The sequence below is a fragment of the Centruroides vittatus genome, unplaced genomic scaffold (genome assembly GCF_030686945.1).
Source record: "Centruroides vittatus isolate TY-2023 unplaced genomic scaffold, ASM3068694v2 contig_82, whole genome shotgun sequence".
In the NCBI taxonomy this organism is placed as follows: domain Eukaryota; kingdom Metazoa; phylum Arthropoda; class Arachnida; order Scorpiones; family Buthidae; genus Centruroides; species Centruroides vittatus.
In genome coordinates this window covers 1,031,963-1,056,564 of record NW_027122533.1, presented here as the reverse complement: position 1 = coordinate 1,056,564, position 24,602 = coordinate 1,031,963, and the positions used below count along the sequence as shown (strand labels likewise).

General features: G+C 34.1%; 1 protein-coding gene across 1 annotated transcript in view; it reads left to right on the top strand.

The window, feature by feature from the left end:
• Positions 1 to 24,602, top strand: part of LOC136982333 (ATP-binding cassette sub-family C member 4-like) — a 106,328-nt gene that overhangs the window by 52,976 nt on the left and 28,750 nt on the right. The window contains exons 10-16 of the mRNA XM_067278808.1: positions 9,504 to 9,598; positions 16,377 to 16,463; positions 16,523 to 16,619; positions 17,272 to 17,460; positions 21,203 to 21,378; positions 22,991 to 23,110; positions 23,154 to 23,271. Coding sequence (XP_067134909.1) covers positions 9,504 to 9,598; positions 16,377 to 16,463; positions 16,523 to 16,619; positions 17,272 to 17,460; positions 21,203 to 21,378; positions 22,991 to 23,110; positions 23,154 to 23,271 — 882 coding nt within the window. The remainder of the gene's footprint in view (positions 1 to 9,503; positions 9,599 to 16,376; positions 16,464 to 16,522; positions 16,620 to 17,271; positions 17,461 to 21,202; positions 21,379 to 22,990; positions 23,111 to 23,153; positions 23,272 to 24,602) is intronic.

Genomic DNA, 24,602 nt, shown 5'->3' with positions numbered 1-24,602 from the left:
CCTTCCGCTTCAATCTGACCTCTGCCTCGTTTTTTTATCCTCACTTCTAGCTTTCTTCCTGTTTCCTCGATATAACAACTTGAGTTTGAACAAGTACATGATAATCTATAAATAACTCCCGCAGTTTCAAGTTGGTCTTCATTCACATTTGTACCTCTATTCTTTACAAAGTTGATCATAGTTAACATCTTGTTTTTTTTGGCTGGCAACTATACATATAGAAAAATCTCTAAAAAATGGTTTATATTTTTCAAATAACTTAATCACATAAGGAAATTTTACATAAATTGTATTTGTAACTTCATTTTTAAAATTAAATCTCTGGTTCAAATATTAATTATACCACTTACTAAGAATGTTTTTAGGGTATTCGTTTAACATAAATGTTTTAAAAAGTTGTCTTATTTCTATATCCTTGTCTTCCTGTAAGGTCGTTCTGTTAATAAACTTCTTTTATTCCATAATAAACACGTTTTTTAGTCTCTACGCGACAATAAGATTTGTAGTTAATAGTTTTTTTAATATTACATGGTTTTTCGTACTTCCGAAATGATACTCCTGTTTCCTCTCTGTTTATGACTATATCCAAAAACTTCATCTCCTTTTGTAATTCTTCTCACTTGCGAATTTTAAGTCTTTATATAATCCATTGGCGTAGTCTTCAATATCTTTAGATTTAACTATTTTTGAATCGTATATTAATATTATATCATCCACGTATCTTGCGTAATAATTAATAATTGGGGAGACTATCCGATTTTCTTTTGAACAATTGGTTTGAATTGCTGTTTTTTTCTTTCTAGGCTTAAAGCGAAAGCTGTGCTTATTTATGTAAATTACGTTTTGGGGCGTGGTCTGCCTACTATTTAATCTGTGGCTGCTTGGACTGCTTGGGAGACTATCCGATTTTCTTTTGAACAATTGGTTTGAATTGCTGTTTTTTTCTTTCTAGGCTTAAAGCGAAAGCTGTGCTTATTTATGTAAATTACGTTTTGGGGCGTGGTCTGCCTACTATTTAATCTGTGGCTGCTTGGACTGCTTGGGAGACTATCCGATTTTCTTTCGAACAATTGGTTTGAATTGCTGTTTTTTTCTTTTTAGGTAAGTCTAGTTTATAATTATGTCCCAGGCTCGGAAGAGGAAGACCTTTTCTCCAACCGTTCCTGAAAGATCAACAGCTAGGTTTAGGGGTGAGACTTCTTCTGGTGAAGAGGATATTGCGAATTTATTACAGGACTCAAATTTTGATGTGGCAGAGGGAGTTAGGCTTTTATTGCGATTGCATGTTTCGCTGAACGGTAAGGTTGATGAATTTATCAAAAGACTGGATCATCTGACAGAGTGGCTTCAGAATGTAGATGAGGCGTTGATTGACTTCGAGATGAGGTTGGGGGAGGTTGAGTCAAAGGTTGGAGGGGAAGTAACTGGTGTTGGGCATTCGTTGGATATGGATAAAATTTTCACGAAATTTTCTTTTTTTGAGAGAGAACTGGATGTTATGGATAATCAGAGAAGGATGAACAATGTTGTTATCCACGGATTGGAAGAGAGGAAAGAGGAGACTTCTTTGGTAATATTTGACACTGTTAATTCTTTTGCGGTTAATACATTAAATTTATCCTCGCTGTATATTGTAAACGCGTATCGGGTTGGGAAGAGAGTTGGAGATAAACCCAGACCAGTGATTTGCCAATTTGGGTCTTTTAGTGATAAATTGAGGTTTAAAAAGACTGTATTTGAGAATCGGAATCTTAATGTTTCTGTGTATGATGATTTTTCTAAACGTTTGCGAGATATCAGATACAACCTAAGGGTATTTGGGAAGAAAAAAAGGGAAGAAGGAGCAAGAAGTGTTCGGTTAAGTTATGATAAGTTACTGGTAGATGGAGTTCGGTATAAAGTCGATGAAGTATCAGCTAAGGTGGTGCCGATCTCATAGCAACCAGTAATGTCTTCTGTGTTTTCTATTATGGCGTGGAATTGTGCTGGGATTGGTAATAAACCGCGGTCTTTTTGGAGTTATTTATTGAAGTATGATGTGGTCTTTTTATCGGAAACTTGGTTTATTAAGGGTGGGAGCAGATGCTATTGGGAGGAATTAAGAGAATATCATTGTATTGTTGGTGATGCTTTGAGGGCTCACAGTAGGGGTAGACCTATGGCTGGTTGGTTGCTTTGCATTAAATCATCTTTGAAATTTAATATTATTTATAGGGATAGTTACATTGTATTGATTAATATTCTGCTACCATTAGGAGAGTTTAATATTGGTTTTGTTTATATGCAGGAACAAAGGTGGCAAGAAATTTTTGATGTACTGTCCAGGTTTGAGGTCGACGAATCGAATTGGATTTGGTTGGGTGATTTTAATGCACGGACTGGGAACGATAATGTGATTTCGACAAATATATGTGATAGTAGTGGTATTGCTGTTAATAAGAGAAGTAGAGCCTCCAAAGATGTAAATATGAATGTGAGAGGACTGAAAGTTCTTGAGTATTGTGCAGATAATGATCTAATAATCTTAAATGGTCGTGCTTCTGGTGATGAAGCGGGAGAGTTTACTTTTGTTTCCAACCGAGGGTCCTCAGTAATTGATTTGGGAATGGTTACTCCTTCTGTGTGGAACTGTATTAAATGTTTTAGAGTAGAGAGTTGTTTTTGGTCCGATCACTGCCCGATAGTACTTTATTTGGAAGATCGTGCCATAGATTCTTTGGGCGGTTCTGGTACTTGTTACCAGAGGATTTTCTGGGACAGTGGTCAGCTGGAGTCGTTGTCCGCTGATTTGTGGCGTTGCTTGGAGCAGACTCCCAATTTATCTTTGTTGGAGCTAAGTAAGGTGATATTGGATTTTGCCAAAGTGAAAGGATTGACTCAAAGGAAAAAGACTATGGTTGGAATTAAAGATTGGTTTGACTTGGATTGTCGATTAATGGTTAGAGCCAGAAATAGAGCTTGGTTAGAGTTCAAGAAAAATGGTTTGCCGGCTCAGAGGAGAGTTTTTGTGTTATACCGAAGTTTGGTAAAAAAATTATGTTTAGCAAAGAAGAAAGAATTTTGTAAAAGGTTACAAAATGTTAAAAATTTTTATAAAAATAATAGATTATTTTGGAATTTATGTAAAGCAAGGGGAAATTATGCTAAGGTTAATATTAGTTTATTTGATTGGTTTAGTTATTTTTTCTCCCTTTATGGCTCTGAAAGTCCATATGATGTTGATTTAGTGGTTTTTAATGATTGTGTGACTTGGTCAAACGAAATATTGGATTCTTACATCTCGGAGGAGGAATTTAGAGTCGTTTTAAGTAAGTCGACTGTTGGCGGTGCTCCGGGAATAGATGGTATTCCTATTGAATTTTGGAAAATTGATAGTGTTTTTCTCTGTTTATTAGATAATTTTAATAAGGTTCTGAGAACTGGTGTTATTCCAGATGAATGGAAGAGTTCTTTATTGGTTCCGGTGCCTAAGGGTGGCTCAAGGTCGGTGCTTACTAATTACAGAGGTATTTCGTTGTTGTGCTGCGTCTCTAAGATTTTTTGTAGAGTTTTGTATTACAGGTTAATAAGTTGGTTGAATTTGAGAGATATTCTGTCAGAGAGTCAGGCTGGTTTCCGTGCAGGTTACTCTACTGTTGATAATATTTTTATTCTGTATACTGTTATCTCTAAGACACTAAGTAGGAAACGGCGTAAGGTTTATGCTTTTTTTATAGATTTAGCATCAGCATTTGATTCTGTTGATAGGGATTTATTATGGAGGAAGTTATTAAAGTTTGGATTAAGCTTTAAGTTTGTATCTTTATTGGCAGAGTTATATAGTGGTTCGAATGTTAGGATTAAATGGAGGAATTTTTGTTCTCAGCCTTTCTTTTCTGATAAGGGTGTTAAACAGGGTTGTATCTTAAGCCCTATTCTTTTTAGTTTATTTTTAAATGATTTATTAAATTGTATTGATGATTCCGGCGGAGATGGTATAGTTGTCGGTGGTGTGTCTGTTAAAGTATTAGCGTATGCGGATGATGCGGTAATTGTGGCGGATTCTCCGAGGTCATTACAGAGGTCGATTGACCTTCTGGATAATTATTTAAGCGATAATAGTTTACAATTGAATCTTGCTAAATCAAAAATTGTGGTTTTTCGAAATGGTGGTAAGGCTTCTAAGGCTGACAAATGGTGGTTTCGAGGTGTTCCAATTTCGGTTGTATCTCAATATAAGTATTTAGGTGTAATTTTTAAAAGTAATGGTTATTTTAATACTCATGTGAGGTCTTGTCAAGTTAATGCTGAGATAAAAATGGACAAAGTTATTCATATGTGTCAGTCTGCTAAGTTGTGTAATTTGAAGGATCGGTTAAGGTTATTTAATGCCGTGGTGGGCTCATCTCTCCTTTATGCTTCGGAGGTGTGGGGGTTTCAGGCGGAGAGTTTGGATACGGTATTAACTACTTTTGTTAAGAGAATGTACGGGCTTCCAAGGTGTACTCCTAGTTATCTAGTGTCTATGGAATGTTCATTGATTCCTTTGTCTTGTTTGATCCTGAACAAATCTGTTAATTGGATTTTTAGAACGTTGAGTTTAAATGAAGAACGCCTTAGTAAGATTTGTTTGCGTTATGTTGTGAAACATGTTCAGTTGCCTTTGTCGAAGTATTGGTGGGCTAGTTGTTCAAGGAATGGAATCGATTTTGATAATCTGTTACAAGATTTTAATAGTGTTTATTTACTAAAGTTAAATAATTTTGATAATTATATTTTGAAGTTGAATCGTGGCATATTATTAAGTTCTTATTGTGATTGGTATAAGAGTTTGAATAAACCTTTTTTTGATTGTTCTATTTATAATAGTAATTTTTCCTCTAATGTTATGGCCGTATTAATGCAAATAAGATGTAATTCATTAAGTTTTTTATGTAATTACAGAAGGGACATTTGCATATGTGGTGTGGCGGACTTACCATTGGATGCATTTCATATTATTGCTGTTTGTTCTCTTTTGTCAAAATTACGTGAGGAGACTTTTGGGGTTCCCAATTTTTCATTTAATCAGTTTAAAAAAGTTATTTCTGATTTTGATTTATTCTTTAAGGTATTTATTTTCATAAAGAGGGTTAAATTGATTATTTCATAATGTTTATTGTATATTTGATTTTCGATTTCTTTTTCATTGTTTTTTTTAGGCTTAAAGCGAAAGCTGTGCTTATTTATGTAAATTACGTTTTGGGGCGTGGTCTGCCTACTATTTAATCTGTGGCTGCTTGGACTGCTTGGGAGACTATCCGATTTTCTTTTGAACAATTGGTTTGAATTGCTGTTTTTTTCTTTCTAGGTAAGTTTTAGCTCTGTTGTTGTTAATTTCTTTCGGATAGTTCTCCCAAGTAGTTCTTTAAGTTTTATTTTCTGATTTGGATTTAGTTTATAAATTTTGCAATTATAATTTTAAATTATTAATGTTATTACAATTGATGAATATATCTGTTAAATATGTTTTGTTATTTTATAAGATTATTATATACTTTGTTTTGTTCTATCCCCGCATCAGGGTCTTTACCAGAATGCTTAAATAAATAAATATCCACGTATCTTGCGTAATAATTAATAATTTAAATTTTGATATCTTTTGGTCTATTGTTATCATACTTATGTCAGCCAGTTTCGGTCCGATGACCGATCCCATGCGATGCCTTTTTTCTGTCTGTAGTAATCTGTGGAAATTTTGAAGTAATTATTATTAAATGTAAATTCTATAAGTTTGATTATATATTCAAGAATATTATATATATTAAGGCTTTCTTTGATCATTTCCAAGGTAATGGATGGGTACAGTACATTGATTTTATGTCGAGACTCATAATATGAAAAGTTTTTTAAAATTACCTTTTAATAGACCGTTAATCAGCTCATCGGTATTTTGTATGCTGTAACTTGATTTACCTGCACAATTTTTTTTAAAAAACATTCCAAATTATAAAAAAGTTTCCTTGAAATCTACGAGGGGTCTACAACAATTTCAAGGTTTGTGTGTTTTAATTCGTATATTTAACTAGTCGATGTGATTTATCTGCCTTAACTAAAGTTCTAAAACAAGTATTTTTTACTTGTTTTAGAACTAAGAATAATTTTTTTTAGTATTTTATTAAGTATACCGATCCCATTGTTTTTTAATTATTAAATTTATATATTTGTGAGAGACCGCGGACTTTAGCGGGAAAATTTGTGTAAATGAAAGAAAACTTTCACTTTTTTGTGCGAAAATATTGTAAACAATCACCGATAAAAAACTCGGTGATTGTTTTTCACCGAATCAAAGAAAAAACTCCTGACGGAGAATCGGAGCAGAGGTCTCCTGTAACTATCAACAGTTAGGTGGGAAAGTTGACACTTAACTGTCAAGAATTCGAAAGTCATCGTCAAAAACCGACCAATTCCCACACTAACACTATAAAAGCTCGCGCCTCCGGAAACTTAGGGCGCGTCGCACCTGGAAGTTATTCCTATACTTGTGTCTATTCGTTCTCCATGCCCATGAACGAAGTCCTGTCGGAGAAGACCTACTACAACTCTTCCACATCATCGGCGACCGCCATACATCGAATTATATCGTCCAATCTCGCACCAAGAGGTATTTTGTTAGGTCCTTTGTACTCTCTCTCTCCCGCATCGGCAATAGGCTTAGCTTATAGCCATCTGTTTGTTTAGAACTTGTAGAGCTTTATATCTACTTGCATATAACCGCATTTAATTGCATAGTATCGTAGAATAGTTGTAATCACCTTGTATTTTATTCTAGTTATTGAATAAATGTTTTATTTGTTAACCTGTCTCCTGTCAATCCAACCCGCCTGTCGACTTACCGATGACCTCCCCACTCACATTTTGCCCTCCTAGCCATCCGAAGCGACAACGAGATCGGGTTTTGCCAACCCGTGCAGTGTAAGTGGTCAACGAGAATTGACCCTCTGCTTATCTCCCATTTGAAATTAATTGTTTTTCTGCCTTAACGGAATTTTGTTTTTCGTTAATTCTGGTGTGAATATAAAAATTTCGTTGCAAATAAATTAAAAATGAAGTTTTAATCTACTGTACGAAACACCACTATTACCTACCCTATTCCAAAAAAACAAAATGAATTTGGCATTGTCATTATGCATGTAATCTACGGAATTTTGTTAAACAAATATGGATATCTCTTAATATACGCACATTTCGGATAATAGCGGATAATTGGTAGGATATATATATATATATGATAAAGAATAAAATCGAGAATAAACGATAATATCGTTTACAGGTAAAAAGACAAGATTATTTTTTGTTTTTTTTTATCTGTAAACGATATTATTCTTTTTTAGTTTTTAAACAATAGAACAATAGTCTGGCAATATCTGTAAGATAATTTTAGTGCATTTTACTTTTAATCTACTGTTAACAATATAAAATGTTTCGGTGCATCAGAAAAAGACAAGTTAAGAAAGTAAGAGAGTTTTTACATGAGAAATATAATAGGCACAGAATGAATCAAATCAGCTACGTTTGAAAACGTTTGGCAAATACTCTGCATCAGAATGGAAAGATAGTAAAATTCGCAATGCAGCTGTCTTGCCATATTTGTTGTTTTCTGTTAAAATTTATATATTGTGTTTTGCATAAGTTTTCTTTGTAAGTACATTAAATAATAATTTTTAATTATTACTAAATACTAATTATTTTTAATCAGTACTTTTGATGAACGGTTTACAATCAATGTATCTTCACTTTATCCATTGGCCCACCTCCATTGTAAATTCGCCTGATGATAAAGGAGATGAGTAAAATGCTTACTTTTTGTCTTTAGAGTAAAATTCGTTTAAAGCCAAAAACTAAAGTAAATGAAGTTATTTCCTAGGATAAGATAATCACTTATTGCAAAAGGTATACCCGAAATTTTCGGCAATTGTTTGCTTTATATTTATGAATTTTATCTTTGTTATATGCAATTAACGAAAAACTGATAGATTAATATCTGGCCGTTCATTTGAAAATGAATAGCAACATATTCGTTTGTTTCATTTTGAGCAGACACTTGGTCAAAGTGAAAAAGTGATCAGTGTTGAGTCTACTATATGTAGCTTCTGCTTTTAATACAGTATTTGCCATAAAAGTTAGCTCACAAAGTTGCGGTATCCCTACGGACTTTGGTATGGAGATACGTTCCAAGCACACATGAAAAGAATTACTGGTATAGATAGCTTGATACCTCATTGCATAATGCCAACAGAAACCGTTAAAAAGTGCATTCCATTGGCCGATAAAAAAGCGTGCAAAAGCAACCTCTCTCCAGTTTATTTTGGTGAGAAGGCACAATTCATCACTACAGTTGCCTTTACATCATAATTGAAGATAATATGAACAACTAACCTAATCTGAGAGGGGAAGGATCATTGGGTCGAGAGAAGCCATCTTAACCCAATCTTGTGGAGAGTTCTTGTCATGGTCATCTCATCGAATAGCCGGTCACCCAGGCTATTCTAACAACAATGCGAGGAAGTGTTAGGACCAGTAAATAAGAGAGAGTAGGCACACACACTATCCAGGCTCGTGACAGTCTCAGCAGACCACTAATTTGAGAACAGACCTGAACCTATGATTCGCATGCACACAGCCGATTGTATTGTTGTCCACCATCCAAACACAAGTAGCACCGTTGTTACAGGTCCCTGTCTTTGTCAAGACCATTTCGAGGCACTTGGAAAAGAAACATTTGTTATTGATGCGGTCATGACATGATTTGCATTGACACCATCCACTGTCATTTTTCTTGTTAGTGGTGTCGCTCCTGACGAGACAAAACCTGTACAGAATGGCACTAACCCAGGTGCCTGTCTGCAAATCCTGCGATAAACGCCTCAATGCTGCTTACAGTTTGGAGCATTACACTGCCCCATAGTCGGTGTAAGAGTCTGGCGTGCCATCACATACGATATCCGGTTACTTCTAGTAGTGAGCAAAGGGACCATAACAGTCCTGCGGTATGTTAGTGACATCCTGCATGCACATTGTTGCGTAGCAGGGCAGGACTCTCAAGAACAATTTCCCGAGAGTACAATTCTCGAACATACATGCCAATAGTGTCAGAGGACTGCCTCTATTGCCATACTTCTCTGACATGCACGATTCCGTGACTTATCACCAATCGAACTGGGATCACATGGAGAGCGAAGTTGATAGCCTAGGAGTTTGATCGAACCTAAGAATCACTTGCAACAAATGTGGATTGAGATGCTCCAAGACACCACACGGCACCCATATGCCTACATTTCGTTTGATTCCGACAACTCCTTCTTGGTGCGCTAACTTTTATGGTAATGAGTGTATATTAATGACGTTTAGTAACTCTTGTATTTAATTTCAATTTCCTAATGTTTTAATAAATCAATTTGCAAGTCACGTTTAATTTGAATAAAGTATGCAATGCATATTATGTACAACATAATTGTCAGGCATTTTTCTTATAATTATTTTAGGATATTAGATTATTTCCTAAAAGAGATCTGACAGTTGTAGGAGAAAGAGGCGTGATAATGAGTGGAGGGCAGAAGGCAAGAATTAATCTAGCAAGGTAGGATAATCTTTTCTAATTATTCTATTTCTAGGAGTGCAAACATAAGAATACAATTTTAATGGGAAGAAGCCAGATGTAGTATAATAAATACATTAAAATAAAATCCAATTAATGTTTCTACGTATATTGATTTTTATATTAATTATTATATCCTGATATAAACGTTACTAAGAAACCTATATTAATTTAACGGGCTGAAACAAAAATCCTAGTTCATTAAGTTTTTCTCACAATAGTAGAACATACAACAGCCCTAACATACAATAATTACTTAATCACTCTTTATTTCAATTTGACGTAACTATGGTCAAATTTACTACTAAGTTTAATAGCAAAATATGAACAATTACTGTATTGCATAAGATCAAAAAAAATGATTAATAAAAGAACAGTTCGATATTATTATCAAAAATAGGAAGTCCAACATTAAAAAAAACATGCACTAATTGGAATTAAATCAAAATTGATTATTGGAATTCGGGAAATTTGCATAAAAATACGATTAACAAATGACACAATATTCAGTAAATTTCATAGTACGTTACTATTAAAAATTGGGACATGGGTAGGAACCCATGTCCCAATTTTAATAGTCTATCTAACTTTAGAGGAGAAAATCAAAATTCATGTATTTTACCAGCAACAAAAAAGTAAGTTTGATTGATAAAAAATTTTTCGGAACACCTCATATAACAGTCTCAAAGTATATTAATAATAAGATGAAACAAACAGAAAAACGAAAAACAGTGGGTGCAAGATAGCAAGAACACCTGCAGATTAGCATACAATTTGTTCGATATGCATTACAAGGTAATATGTCCTGTCAAGGAGGTCAATCAATTAGGCACGAGATAATTCAGGTTTTCACTTGTCAGAATGACCTTTTTTATGAAGTGTCGGTTTGTATGAATCATCTGAACAAGTTGAGACTGGGATGCCAACTGAGACAGACTTGCAGAAATGCTACCGACCCATCTCTGGAATGGTCAACTAACAAATATGCAAATGGAATATAAGGGAATGGACCGTTCGAACAAATTGGTAAAAGCAAAGCTATGTTGTTAGTAGCATCGAGTTGAATTCTTGTAAATAATGTAAATAAATGGACTTAACCTGAGTTAAACGAGTCATAAGGTGTTCATTCTGATGGAGCACAAATCCAGATGTTAGACAATCCCAACTGAAGTTTACTAGCGCAGTCAGCAAGATAGGAGGGACATTTTTGCACTGTATCAGAGAGATACTGTGAAAGCAAAACAGACCCTCATCAGAAAAACTGAACTACGACCTACGAACCAGAATGAGGATGCAGATAAAGCAAAAATTGAGCTCAGGATCAAGGATACTAGAAGTCAGAGAAACAGAAACCAAAAGAAAATCACCGGAAAACAGAATCATCAGCAGACATAGTTCTAGATAGGTTGCTTTTTCATTTTGTACAGAGATGCCAAAGCTCAAGAAATCTCTGGAGTTAAGGGAAAGGGAAGGAGAAAAGGACAATCCTAGAGTATTGGGCGATCATAGCCATGTTGAGTACGAAAATTAGTCTTGTGGCAAAGGTGACCAGATTTACAGGTACAAGATAAACCTGATAAGAAATGAATTACTTGATGAACTTGAAAAGATAAAGCTGCAGGTCAAACTTGCAAGGATCAAATTAGAACAGAAAAAACTATGTAACAAGACCCTGTGGACTGAATCGCCTAGGAAAATTTTAACAATTATGCGTGGTGGGTAAGATGGTCACTTCCTAGAATCCCGGAACAAGAAATGGAAGTACCTTCATGCTTTTGTGCAGTTGAGTTGGTTCTAAAAACTGACCAGGTCTCAAATGGGCTACAAGAGCTGTTCATGCTGAGTGTGGTGTCAAAATAATGCAAAGCTAAATAGATTGAGAAGTAACCTTAACTAGATTGAGAGTAGATAAGGTTTGACAATACCTTGCCTTAAAACAGTTCATATTCGAAGAGTTAAAATTTTTCCCTACTGAATGCTTGAAAGCATTTAAACAGGCAAATAATACCGGGAAGATAGATGGTCTCAGTTTGCATCCTGATGAAAAGATTGCTACAGACACTCTGTAGACTGTAGAAAGGTTACAATGGTAGACAAACTTATAAAACTAATAGTCGATGACCAGCTGAAATCCGTTTTAGCCAAAGACAGGCAGAAATATGTAATTTTACAAGAGGTAAAAGGATGGTGAAAATCCAAAGAGTTTGCAATATATGTATAGAGATTTGACGAAGCGACTAATGGATCCAGGTAAACAGAAAGCAGAAATACAAGAACCAATGAGATCCCCAGATAGAAAAAATAAGAAAATCCAGTGTATATCGCGAAATACAAGCGAGAGTGTGTGTAGAACTAGGTGATATTCCTGCGGAAAAATGGGACATTGGAATAGGGACTGTCCTGTCTGTCAGGCAACTAACAGGGCTAAGCAGCCGTGACTCGTTACTATCGAAAACAAAATGAAAGTGGGAGACCGATTGGTAGCAAAAAGTGGAATATATGACCAACACTCACCACAGAAATGCGGAAAGATTGTGGAGATGATTAAGTTAGCATGTGAAGAGAACCAACTCTCTGGCATAGTTGATTCAGAAGTAGAGATATATGTTCTGAGAGAATTAAAATTTCTGTTTTAAGAAGAAAGACAGAAGGGCAAATATATTTAGTTGAGGCTTTTGAACAATGAGTAGACATGACGTTGATAAAGTTTCCAACGGTACTCCTGGAAGAAGAGCTCTAGGAGCCATGGACATTCCTACTAATGACTTGTACAGTTATCGATGGACAAAACCAGGTGATAGATGCTAATGATAGAAGATTATAAGGACCTGTTATAAAGAAATAGAAAAACATATGTGAAGATCTCACATTAGGGTCGACATTTAGGGCTAATTTGTGAAATTATTATTTTAAATTTAATTAGAAATAATAATTTTAACTAGAACAAAATTTTATCAACGGATGTATAATGCTCTCGTTTCTGAAAGAAAAAGGAAGTTGAACAAGGCCCTTAGATGGCCGACTCTTGTCTGATTCAGATGCAGCTTTTGCACACGTTAATGGCCGTCTACTAAAGCCGTCTGTTCCTTATAAAAAGGGATGTTTTCTGCTTTTTTGCGCAGTTCATCGGAGGTTTATCTATGACCCGAACTGGCCACATAGTGCAGTTCATTGGCAGTACGACTAGACCTGAATTTACCATGCTTATCGTATGAAGAATAGCCCACATAGAAATGGAATATCATTTTATGCGCATATGAAGTGTGTTTCCTCAAGATTCTGTCCCAACAAGAATATGTAATCAACTAGATCAACTACTGAGGTAGTGTAATTTAAATAGATCGATGAATATCTCTCTCACGCGTATATAGAAACTCCATCTTCGAGTTAGGTTACAATCTAAGATAGTTCTACATTTAGGCCTAGATTACTTTGGTGTATATGATAATCATAATTGTATATCAGTTTATTGTAATCTTCATTTATTTTGATCATATTAAATTTGTTTTGTTTGTTAAATGCATGACTAATCTTTTGGGTGCACTCCTACTCGACGGTCACTAAATGCTCACTCGACACACTGGACTTACCGCGAGAATATTTAAACGCGTGGTTATCCGCGTTATAGAAACCTGATAACCTGGTGTCGGGTCCCTGACGATAGGAGAGAAGTGATCTTACAATCATTTTCCATTTGCCATTTTCATCACTAAATATAAGCCCCTCCAAAGCCACTCGTTACTTCGATTAGAAGACCGTCCCCATATAACAAATTGAGAGTTTGTCAAAAGGTGCAAGTTTACCGATTAAGTGACAGGTGAATCATAAAGTTATTCTCTACTCCCGGTTGCGATCTCACACATAGATGAGAGAGAAAATTTAGGCCTGGAACCCAAAGGTAGTGGGTATGACCAAATTGACAATCAGAAATTTGAATCTTGTCAGAAAACAGCAGTGGAGATAGGTGACAACAGTTGAAATGGAAAAAGAAAACACTGTTTGTATCAGTAAGGCTGGCCCTGCAGGGTGGAGTGGCAGTGTGAGGGGGTTAGTGGACATAGCATCTCTATGCACAAATGGAAAATGACATCTTGGCCATGTCAGAAAAAATGTTGGGTGGGCTTATGTAAATCTAAACACCAACTCTTGTCATGAATCAACTGATGGAAGTTCCATGTTTGTAATTAACAGGCTCAAAGGAGCTCAGTTCGATTCTTGACAAGGGAAAAATCAAGGAGGCATGCCGAATAGTGAAAATTCAAGCTTTTACTTGTCAGAACACTTTTTCTGAAAACGTTGATTAGTAACTTCAAATTTATTCACGAATATTTGTAATTCTCACGTGCTGTAGCTGAGCGTGTGCTATAACACCATTGCTGGTAAGAAAATTTTTAAATTATTATTTCTATCCAAAAGTTATGATGCTTTTAACTCAGTTCAGAATTTTAGTCTAATTCCGTTACTTCGTTTCACTGCTTAGAAATGTTTTTACTTAATTTTTGAGGTACATTCCTAACAACATTACAAGGCAGAGCGTTATGAGAACTGTAAATAATGTAAAATTAAAAATAAATAGAATAATTTCTTCTGAGAAAATATCTAATTGATTACTTTGAGACCTAGCAGTAGTAGCATCGTATTAATAGTTCTATATTTTTCTGATTTTCCCTCTTTTAGCTGATAAAATACCACACGAAAAATTCTATTAAGTATGGAACAAAAGTGATTTCATTAATTTTTTGGAAAACGATAAATTTTTGCAAATTCGAAAAATTTTGAAGTTACTGTCACATAGTTTCACATAAGAACAAACGTCAGTGTAAACACTGAGGATGGATGTAACGATCTACAATATTAATTATAAATTCGACGTAAATTTTAGTTGATATTTATTACATTACATTAAAAGAGTAGAGAGGTTGTCTGCATGAGCACAGATTTTACCTCAAAGAAATTAGAAGTGAAAAAATTGAAATTAGAAGAGGAAGTGATAGTAAGTAGGGAGGGAAAGAGAATACGGAAAGATTGAAGGGAAGTGGAATCACTGGACGCCTGCAACGCAATTGTTGAACAAGTAAAATTACAATTATAAGACAAAATAATAACAGTGATACAGTATAAAAACAAACATGACAAGTTTGCGCGTGTAGGCGAGTCTGTACAGCAAAGGGGTACCTAGACATAATGGTTTAACATTTACAAAGTATGTGATTTGTTACCACTTTATATAAATAATTTATAGTTACCAACACTCGTTATAGGAGTGGAGCAGTATTATATAAAGTTAGATATAGAACAAAACATGAATGTTAGTTATAGATATGGCTAGGTCACGTTTTTACAGGGTTAGTACTGTAGATGGGGTTGGCATACAAAATAAAACATAATAAAAATTATTATCCAAAAACAATATTCTCGAATCCATGCTCGTAACAAATAGTTATTGAAGAACATAGTTACATATAAGCCAAGTGGGTGTAATTTGCATATGTACAATCAAATCGCGGGTTGAACCAAATTGAGCATGCAGCCAGCTTACCTTAATTGATATCATTCAATCCATTGTAAGTCCAGATGTGAATTGTCATTGCCCTGTCAGCCATCTTGCTGGCTGCTGGAAAACGTTGGCCTGAGGTTTTTTTGTATTGCGTACGAAATTCTTTATCTTTGTCCCTAACTTTTTGTTATTGAGAATATCAGCAGGATTGTGAGGCCAGTTGAGTCCTGTTTGGAGACATTCTTTGAAGAGTTCTGCACGTTGGTAGTTGTATTTGTTAAAGCTCAAGAGAAAATGTAGCGCATCGTCTTCACTCTGACCATCACAATCGCAGATGCTATCGATCTGCTTATCAAAACTGTGCAGGTATGATGCGAAGTTCCTGTGTTCTGTAAGGCACTGGGCCACCTCTGCATCTGGTCAGAAGTATTTGGCTTTTATAAGATATACGCAAGGGAAGGTATGAAATTGTGACATATCCTTCCTGTATTAGCACAGTCCCACTCCTTCTGCCACATATCGTTGGCTATATGTTGAAGTTAATGTTTCCGGGAAATTGGAGGTAACTTCTTGTAGATGATTTTCGAAGATAATGTGCATGCTGACTTGGCCAACTTCCCGACCAATTGATTACCTTCGTGGCCCTTGTGGGCTGGGATCCAAATAAACTGTGGGTTACAGTTTTTTCCAGGTTTTGAACAGCCTTTATCACATCTGCAGCCAGAACAGATGGGTTCTTTTGGTAGTTTAGAATATTAAGGGACACTTTACTGTCCGTAAGGATGTGAATGTTACCCTTATAATAAGTATGGTGATTGTCTATATGTTGGATTGCCTTGCGAATGGCCCATAGCTCAGCCTGAACGACAGTACAGTGGGCCACCAACTTAAGGTGTGTGCCTGGTATGTCTTGTGACCGTTCTTATGGAGGACGACAATACCAGACCCTGTCCCGTGTTCGCTCTTTGAGCCATCGGTATATACATACCAGTTAGTGTAATTATGCATGGTTTTATCAAAGTTCATGATTACTTCGTAGTTGTTTGTGTTACTTGGTTGCTACAGGAATTGTTTCTTCGCAAGGGTTCTGTCCAACCTAAATTCTTTGATCAGGTTTACAAGATCCGGCAGTCTTCCGAAAGACCACTGTTAATAATATAATGCTGTATTTCATTGTCTGTCCAGTTATTAAAGTCAGTCTTAGTGAAAGACCAGTACCATTGCGTGTAAGGGTGGATTTATATATATTTTTTTATTTTCCAGAGCACTATATCTGAATGCCGATATTTTCCTCCTGGATGATCCATTGAGTGCTGTTGATGTTCCAGTGGCAAAACATATCTTCGAAAAGTAAATATTTAAGTAATATTTTTGTATATCTTAATATATTTCATCTCTTTTTCTTTCAGGTGTATAATGAAATATTTGAAAGAAAAGATTTGCGTACTTGTTACACAGCAAATACAATTTGTAAATACTGCAAGTAAAATTTTAGTGTTAAAAAAGGTGAATATAAGAATTGTTTACTAGTTTTTGTTTTTAAGACATTTTCTATAGTAATAAAGAAATAATTTATTCTAACAACATATGAATTTTAAAATTATGTAGTTCGGAATAAAATTATAAGTTATAAATTTATTGCATTGGTAAATATACCACCTCAACATAACTATATATGGACATTGTATCGTGACATATATTGACAATATATAGGCTATCAACGATAGAAAATTGTTTTCCGAAAAGCTGTTTCCAGACAATAGTCGTTATTATAGTGTAGCCACGTGATGAAAATCTAAAACTGCATCAGACCAGACTGTGGGTTAAGCAGAAATTTTTCACGAACTGCTTTATTTCGTTACTGTTTTGTGGTTCATATTTACTTGACACTTGTGAATGTAAAAACAGATTTAATTTCTTTACGTGGCGATAAATGCAGAATAGGAATTGTTTACCAGTTTAATCATTACCAGTTTAAAAATGAATTTGTAAACATTAATAAATAAGACATTGCTTACCGGTAAACTCGGTACAAATTAGTTGAAACGAAATAAATTTTCTTATCGAAATTTTTGTCTGCATACATTCTTACATATACTTATAATTCTGTATATTAAAAATTAGAAAGCAATTGTGAAGTTGTGTTTATATATTCCAGGGAAAATGTGAATTCATTGGAAATTTCAATGAATTAAAAAATTTAGAAATGCTCACAGGAATTTTGCCGAAGGAAGAAGTCGCTAAAAATAGCATGGATTTAGAAACTGCGGTTTTCAATGACGATGAAATAATCGAAAGTACTCATTCTGAAGTAAATGATGATATTCAAGACAGTAAGAACAGTGATGTAAGAATTACTTATTTATTTGACAATTATCTTAGTGAAAATTTACAAAGTAAAATTACTTAGATTAGGCAGTTTATCTTTTTTAAATTGATTTTATCAACTTGTGCAGTGCACAATTTTTTATGTGCACAATGTGCACATAAAGAATTTCTAATTACGACAAAAATTATTTAATTTTAGAAAGTGCTATAAACGATTTAAAAACGTTTTTGATTGATTAATACTAACATCACTATATTTCTATTAGCATTATTGTTTTAATGGCTGAGCCATCATTTTTGAGAGATACATAGAGCGTTCTGGGTCAGAATCTGACACCCCTTGTAAATGTAATTGGGACACAAGGACCAGTGTTATAACGCGAGATTTCGAGCGGTCGTGACTGGTTTACTTACGATAATCAATTAAAGTGGCAATTTCAGACAGGGAACTGGAAGTTATTCACTCTACTGTGAATATAATTCAAAACAACAGAGCTTTATTTAAGCTTAAGCGATTATCTAGGTACACTAAAAAAGCAGAAACTACATGTAAACTACATTAATGTGTTTGTAAATCAATCTAAAATAACCTCCCTGAGTGGTTCATTCGTTAATTCGTTCTTTTCGTGGAAAGATGGCTCGGGGAATATATAAAACAATAGTTCTCTGAAATAATTCTTGGAAAAGGTGATATGCTGGTATAGCTTGGGAAGATGAGGCAAACGGTTCTGTCTGGAAATGCGGTGGTGAAAGGATCTGGAAGTGGAACTCCTGACCTACTATATTTCCTTTTTATAATCTGTTTTCCCTTGTCTCTAGACATACTGAAATTAGGTAAAGTAGGATAAAAGGTAAGATTATTATTCAGTCATAGAATTTTTTTCTTCTCGAACTTCCTCAGGTGAATCGAACTCAACAGATGACGAAATAATTCGAAAGTGTTATAAATAGGTGAAATGTTATGAACTTCATTTTTAACTTCGTAGATTTTTAGCTTTGTATCATCGTTTAAACCTAACTCAAATGATAAATTTTATAAATAATCGCCCAGTATCTCACAATTTTAAATCTTGACCGACACAGTAATATATTTAAAAAGAGAGTAGTTTACAAGAATTTCTTTTTTATGAATTGGATGGAAGTTTAATGATTTTAAGCAAACTGTATTTTTCTATGTGAAATTCTATATGATGTTGGAACTGTTGCGCAGAAATATTAGCCTATGTTGACGTAATAGCAACTGTAAAGAATCGCTTTTAACAGAGTAGGGGTAAAGGCGCACGACCTTGTTAATTGGTTTCACCCGGCGTTGTGTTTGTAAACAGTCGGGGAAACAAAAAGTGTAGCGTCTCAGTTTATGGGACTTGTGTGTGGGCGGCAATGTGTTTACCACATGTTAGCCTACTAAAAAAAAAATGTAAACAAGTGACGGACGTAACGGTGAGCTGTTTCGTCGGGAGGAGAGCCGACGTGTTGGAAATCTTCCGATGAAAAGAAGAATCCTGATTGGTCGGAAGTTGTCGTCCAAAAACTCTAAATAGTAAGAGTGGCGAGAGAGACGGAGAGAAGGGCAAGAGACTGATAATACGGTAGACATAGGCACTTGGGCAGCCCGCTGAGCGTAGAGAGTGTTCTCCTTTGATAACGATCTCAGGGACGGGTAAATGCGGAGACTGGACAGGCGGTATAGTTGAGCCAACTCCACAAACTGACCGAGGCTTCCCCAGAGTCTAATAGTCCCCGAAGCACAAGCTGTTACGTGAGACACCACACTTTGTTGTCCTGTGTATGTAATGTTGTTAAACTTGTCTATTCTGTAATATTTTGTTTTGTAAATAAACTGTAAATATGCACTAAATTGAGTGTGGAGGACTACTTTCATCGAACGGGAATTAACTATCGGATCGTGACACATACGGAACCCAACTGAACGAAACAGAGTTTCGGAGGTATCATCACGAGATCGTCCCGGAGATCTTCACTAGCAACTACTATTTTGTTCAAGTTAAATAGTGGCATTTTTACACTTTGAATGGATCGCTTTGACTGTATCGATTTGAACGTCAGTTTGTTCTACAAAGCGTGATCAGATAACTAACTTATCGAATGAAGCAAAACGGAACTCAGAATGATGTTCATTGCTACAATCTCAGACTGATCGAGCATTCTAAAGTGCATTGTCTTGTTTTCATCGGAGAACACTGAAGCTATGAACAGGTGCAAGTGGACGGCAACAGAATTGAGGTAATCCCGGGCATTAAGAGATGTTTTCAGGGCTATACAGTGAAGAGTATCTTCTAGGAGAGCATTCCCAGTCTTCTATTTAACTTTTACCATATTGTAAAGCTTACCTTAAGTAGTGCGTTCATGAATCCTTGCTGCTGTTGCCATATTCTGATGCTGTCATCAGCCGGGTAGTAGAAAACGAGAGTCTTTGGAGCAGGTGACCTTTATCCACTAATGAAGTTTTCAACCTCAATACTCCTGGTCCCACAGCATACATACTCTCCTATTTTTCTGTGATAGACAAATCATCGTTAACGGCATCTGCTCTTCAAACCAACTGGGAAAAGATTAGTCATATTATGTATTAAGTTATGCATTTTGCTGCACTTGCATTACATTGAGCTGCACTCTGTGATGTTGTTGCCCTACTAATGAGAAAAACAATTTGTGTAATTTCTCTGTTACTTCTGTGATCCACAATCCTTTTCCATCCACAGATATATTTATTGCTTGAGTATTATTGCGCCAACTGGAATTTTCTGAACAATTAATGTTCTGTTGCTTCGGAAATGTTGTGGATGTTAGCAGTTTCTAAAATACTGTAACCAGCTCTTATTCCTTAATAATAATGATTTGATTAATAGTGTTTAAATCATTTGTATTCTCCTTCTTCAGATTAATTTATTGTACAACCTATTAGGTTGTACAATAAACAGGCAACTCTGCTCTTGGACGATACGTGTGTTCTGGTGAATTATCTATAATGCAGCTTATTAGGAAACTAACGATAGATTCTGTCTTAAATTGTTCAGCTGTATAAAAAGTACGTTAACAGAAAACGAGCTGAAAACATTCGTGGAAGTTCCTAAGTTAGTGCGTACCTGCTAAGTTAGACTCAAAAGCTACTCTATTGATATAATAGATTTTATGCTTTAAAGAATGTTCAGAAGTAACTGTTACGTTATATTATACCCTGTGTTGACAGAACCGCCAATTCCGTTAAATTTAGCATATAATTTTATAAATAGTGTTTTGGAAATGCAAATTTTAATGCATTTGTACAGAAAATTTTATTTACTGTATAAAAGAATTTATAAAAAATGTAAACAATGGAATCGATGTATTTTATAAGTTAAAACGTTATATTTTTTAAAAAAAAGGTAAAAGTTATAAAACTATAAAAATCTTCTAAAATAATAATAATAAACACAAGAAAATTCTTTATAGATTTCAGGGATTACATTTAGTAAGTTCTTCATTCTGTGACTGTTAATGATAATGTTCGTTGAAATATATTTCTTATTTTTCTTCTTTGTAAGTTCTTATTTTTATTATACTAGAAACTAATATTTAAAAATTGAACAGTTTTATTCGTTTGTATTATGAATTAAGAACAACACCCTAACTTGCAGTTACATGAAGAAATTATATCTTAGATTTTTTTAGTTAAAAAAAATAATAAAATATTTGCTCTAGATTTAAGAAAAATTCATCGAATAATTTCATGTACAGTACATTTTAATTAATTTTCGTAGGAAGCTGAGAATAACAAAACACCATGTGATAAGGAAGGGGTTAAAAAACCAGAAATTTCAGTTTATAAAGCATACGTGAATGCCGGAGCCGGACTTTTCTTCAAGATTGTTATTCTGTCTACGCTAATTATAGCGCAATCCATAACAAGTGCTAGCGACTATTGGATAATCAAATGGTATGATATTATTATAATTAATATATACTTTTATACATAGACTGATTTTTTATATAAAATGTTTAATTAATACAAAGTGATATTCCATTTAGCATGTTACAAAGCACGTTGCATTCTATTTAGCACGGGTTTTAAATACTTTATTATCAATGAGAAAACAATTGCAGTGAATGTATATTTTTCTATTTCTGAAAATTTCAACTTACAGTATTATGTGGCATTCAAAATAAACGTCATAATAAAATTTTTAAATATAAGATATGATCAATACCATGAATGCTTTCAAAAATATTTATATATACATACCGTATTTACTCGCATATAAAACGTGGTGTTTATTCATTTTTTACAGCTTCAATTTCCTAGGTCGTGATACATGCGCCAGCGAAAGATTCTTTGCGTTTTTGCAAATAATTTTTGTGAACCGTGTATTCGCATTTTTACCGGATGATTACCCTCTTGTATTTAAAAACATAAGTATTTTATCTGTGTCGTTGGAATCGCTTTCTTGTACACTGTCAGGAGTTAAGATGAATAGCAATATGAAAAGCAAAGCTTTTGAATTGAATTCCAGATTGAAATTCCAAATTCACACGGGAGCACGATATAAGTTTTAATCCATTCCTAAGTGAAAACAGATGATTATTCGGAAATCAGAATTCGGAGAAACTCATTAGTGTAATTTGAAGGAGAGTGGATTCGACTGCTAATAATTGGCGATAAAAGGTTCCTGATTGTCCACCTTTACACGAACAAATTATGTTGTCGATTTTACAAGATTTTTCCTTAAAGTTTAAAATGCCAGTAATTTTTGCTGGCCAATGTGTGCATTTACGTTTATTTGATATTTCACTTGTGATTAAACAAAATAAAATTAGAATTGTACCAATAAATCTAATTTTCTTTATTTTGATCTTTAAAGTCATACTTCGTCCTGTATGCGAAGTCGTCTTATATGCCAGTAAATACGGTATATGCATATTGTTTAAATAGGAAAATGATATACAGTATATATATCCTAGACAAATAAATTTAATTTTTAAATTTAAACTTACAACTTAATGTCAGTAATAAGAACGTTTAACCACTTTTTGAAGAAGACATTTTTTCGAATCTTGAATATATTTTAAACGTTTTTTTCACTACACATCAATAATAAACTAAATTCTACTGCACTGCATCATTAAGTCAGGTGGAACTAAGTACATTAGAAAAAGATATCTGATCAACATGATACTTTGTTTTAGTGTCAATCTTTGAAGCAATAATTTCGAATGTCTGCATATTTGGCTAATTGAAATATATCAGAGTGTGGGCAATGTTTCAATCATTTCAATGATTCCATGATAAATTTCATCCGCAGTAAAGTCAGTTGTATAAGGATGACATTCACCGCTATACATTTCAAAATAAATTATAGGACTCTGCTTGGATTTTCATTGAAATCATTCCATGCATTTATCCAATTTTATTACTGCTTTATTATTCGGTAGGTTTGAACATTATTTATATGTATTACTTTTATATGATGGTTTAAATTAGTTTAGTTGCATTTCGCTAACAAAACACATTAAAAAATGTCAGAAGATTAATTGTTATTTCATGTTTTCAGGCTGCAAGATATTAGAATCTATACACAAAATATGGAGAATCTGGAAAATGATACATCGAATAGAAGTCGTTCCAACGAAATTGAAGACAAAAACTTATACCATAGTGACTATTTCAACATGTATGTTTACATTGGGTTGACATGTGCTCTGTTTATAACAACGTTACCTTCCGGATTGTTGTTATACAGATTCTTTACAATTGCTTCTTTCAAGCTTCACAACAATATGTTTCGTTGTATCATTCGAACTCCGATATCATTTTTGGATAACAATCCCGTTGGTACGTAAAATGTATATATTTATTTTATTGCTAAGCTAAAGATTTTCTAAAAAATTCCGAAAGAATGTTTTCGATAACCGGTGACTTACGTAACTACGGATGCTGTGTAAACTTACATTTATCGTATCAAAGATATTCGTTATACGTATTATTCAGTTAACATTGTAGCATTAGACATAAGAAATTTCATATAATCCCTGTAGTATAATAGGGATTGTTAAATAATTACAAAAGTTGGCAAAGAAATAAAAATTTATAAAATTATTTTTGAAAGAGTGAAATGATGTAACCAGATTTACATAATTCTTAAAATATTTACTCTGACCTTGAATGAATTTCGATGATCCATTGGCGTTTGATACGTTGAACTACGTTATGGGATGAAGGCATTAATTTTTCAACTACTACCTTATTTTTCAAGGTAACCAGAAATTCACTGGTATGGTCAGAGTGCAGTATAACCTGTTATTTCGCATACTTAATCTGGCCTGCAAGCACACTTTTTATTGCATTATTACAATTAATGAAGATATAAAATCACTTAATTTGTTGTGAAACCGTGTTGTATTATTCTAGAATTGTTGAACACGAGATCGTGTTAGTAACAATCACATGGCTTTTTCCACCTTTATTTAGTTGATACGGTATTTTCCTTACACGTTTCGGGCCTTGTGCCTCTCATCACTCAACTAAAATAATAAGAAAATAGTGTATACAGTATCTAAACAATATTTACAAATAAATTGTACAACATTTTAAAAACGCATGTATACAACTTACACGTACTCCAATATGGCACTTGCACACTGTAAGTTTGTATATTACAAACCCGAGGATGGGCAGGTTATAAAGACGTAGTAAAACTTATATTATTTTTTAAATAGATGTATAAAAGTACATCTATTTAAAAAATAATAATTTGTTTAAAACAATAAAGTGATATTAAAATTACATTAACTATTGAGTATTTGCAGAATGGGTTTTTACTATTGATTATCTTCTTTCTCCTATCAGAGACGATTAATGTACGTTTTCCAAGTTCATCAAGCACTTCCGCTGGTACATTTATGTTGGCATGAATTTTGGAATTTCCTTTAGACAAATTTCTAGATGAATCTTTCGAGTATAATCCTTAGTTTGGACTTTCTGCTATCAAGTGGTGTTTAGACTGTGAGTTGATTAAAATTTGCATAATGACATAGAGAAAGGTTGAAACGAATTTAAGCTCTCTAAATATACTATAAATTACAACTTTCTTAAATATTTTCATCCAAAATACCACCAGAGGGTGGTATTTTGGTTCTATTTCCATACTCAATAGTTAATGTAAT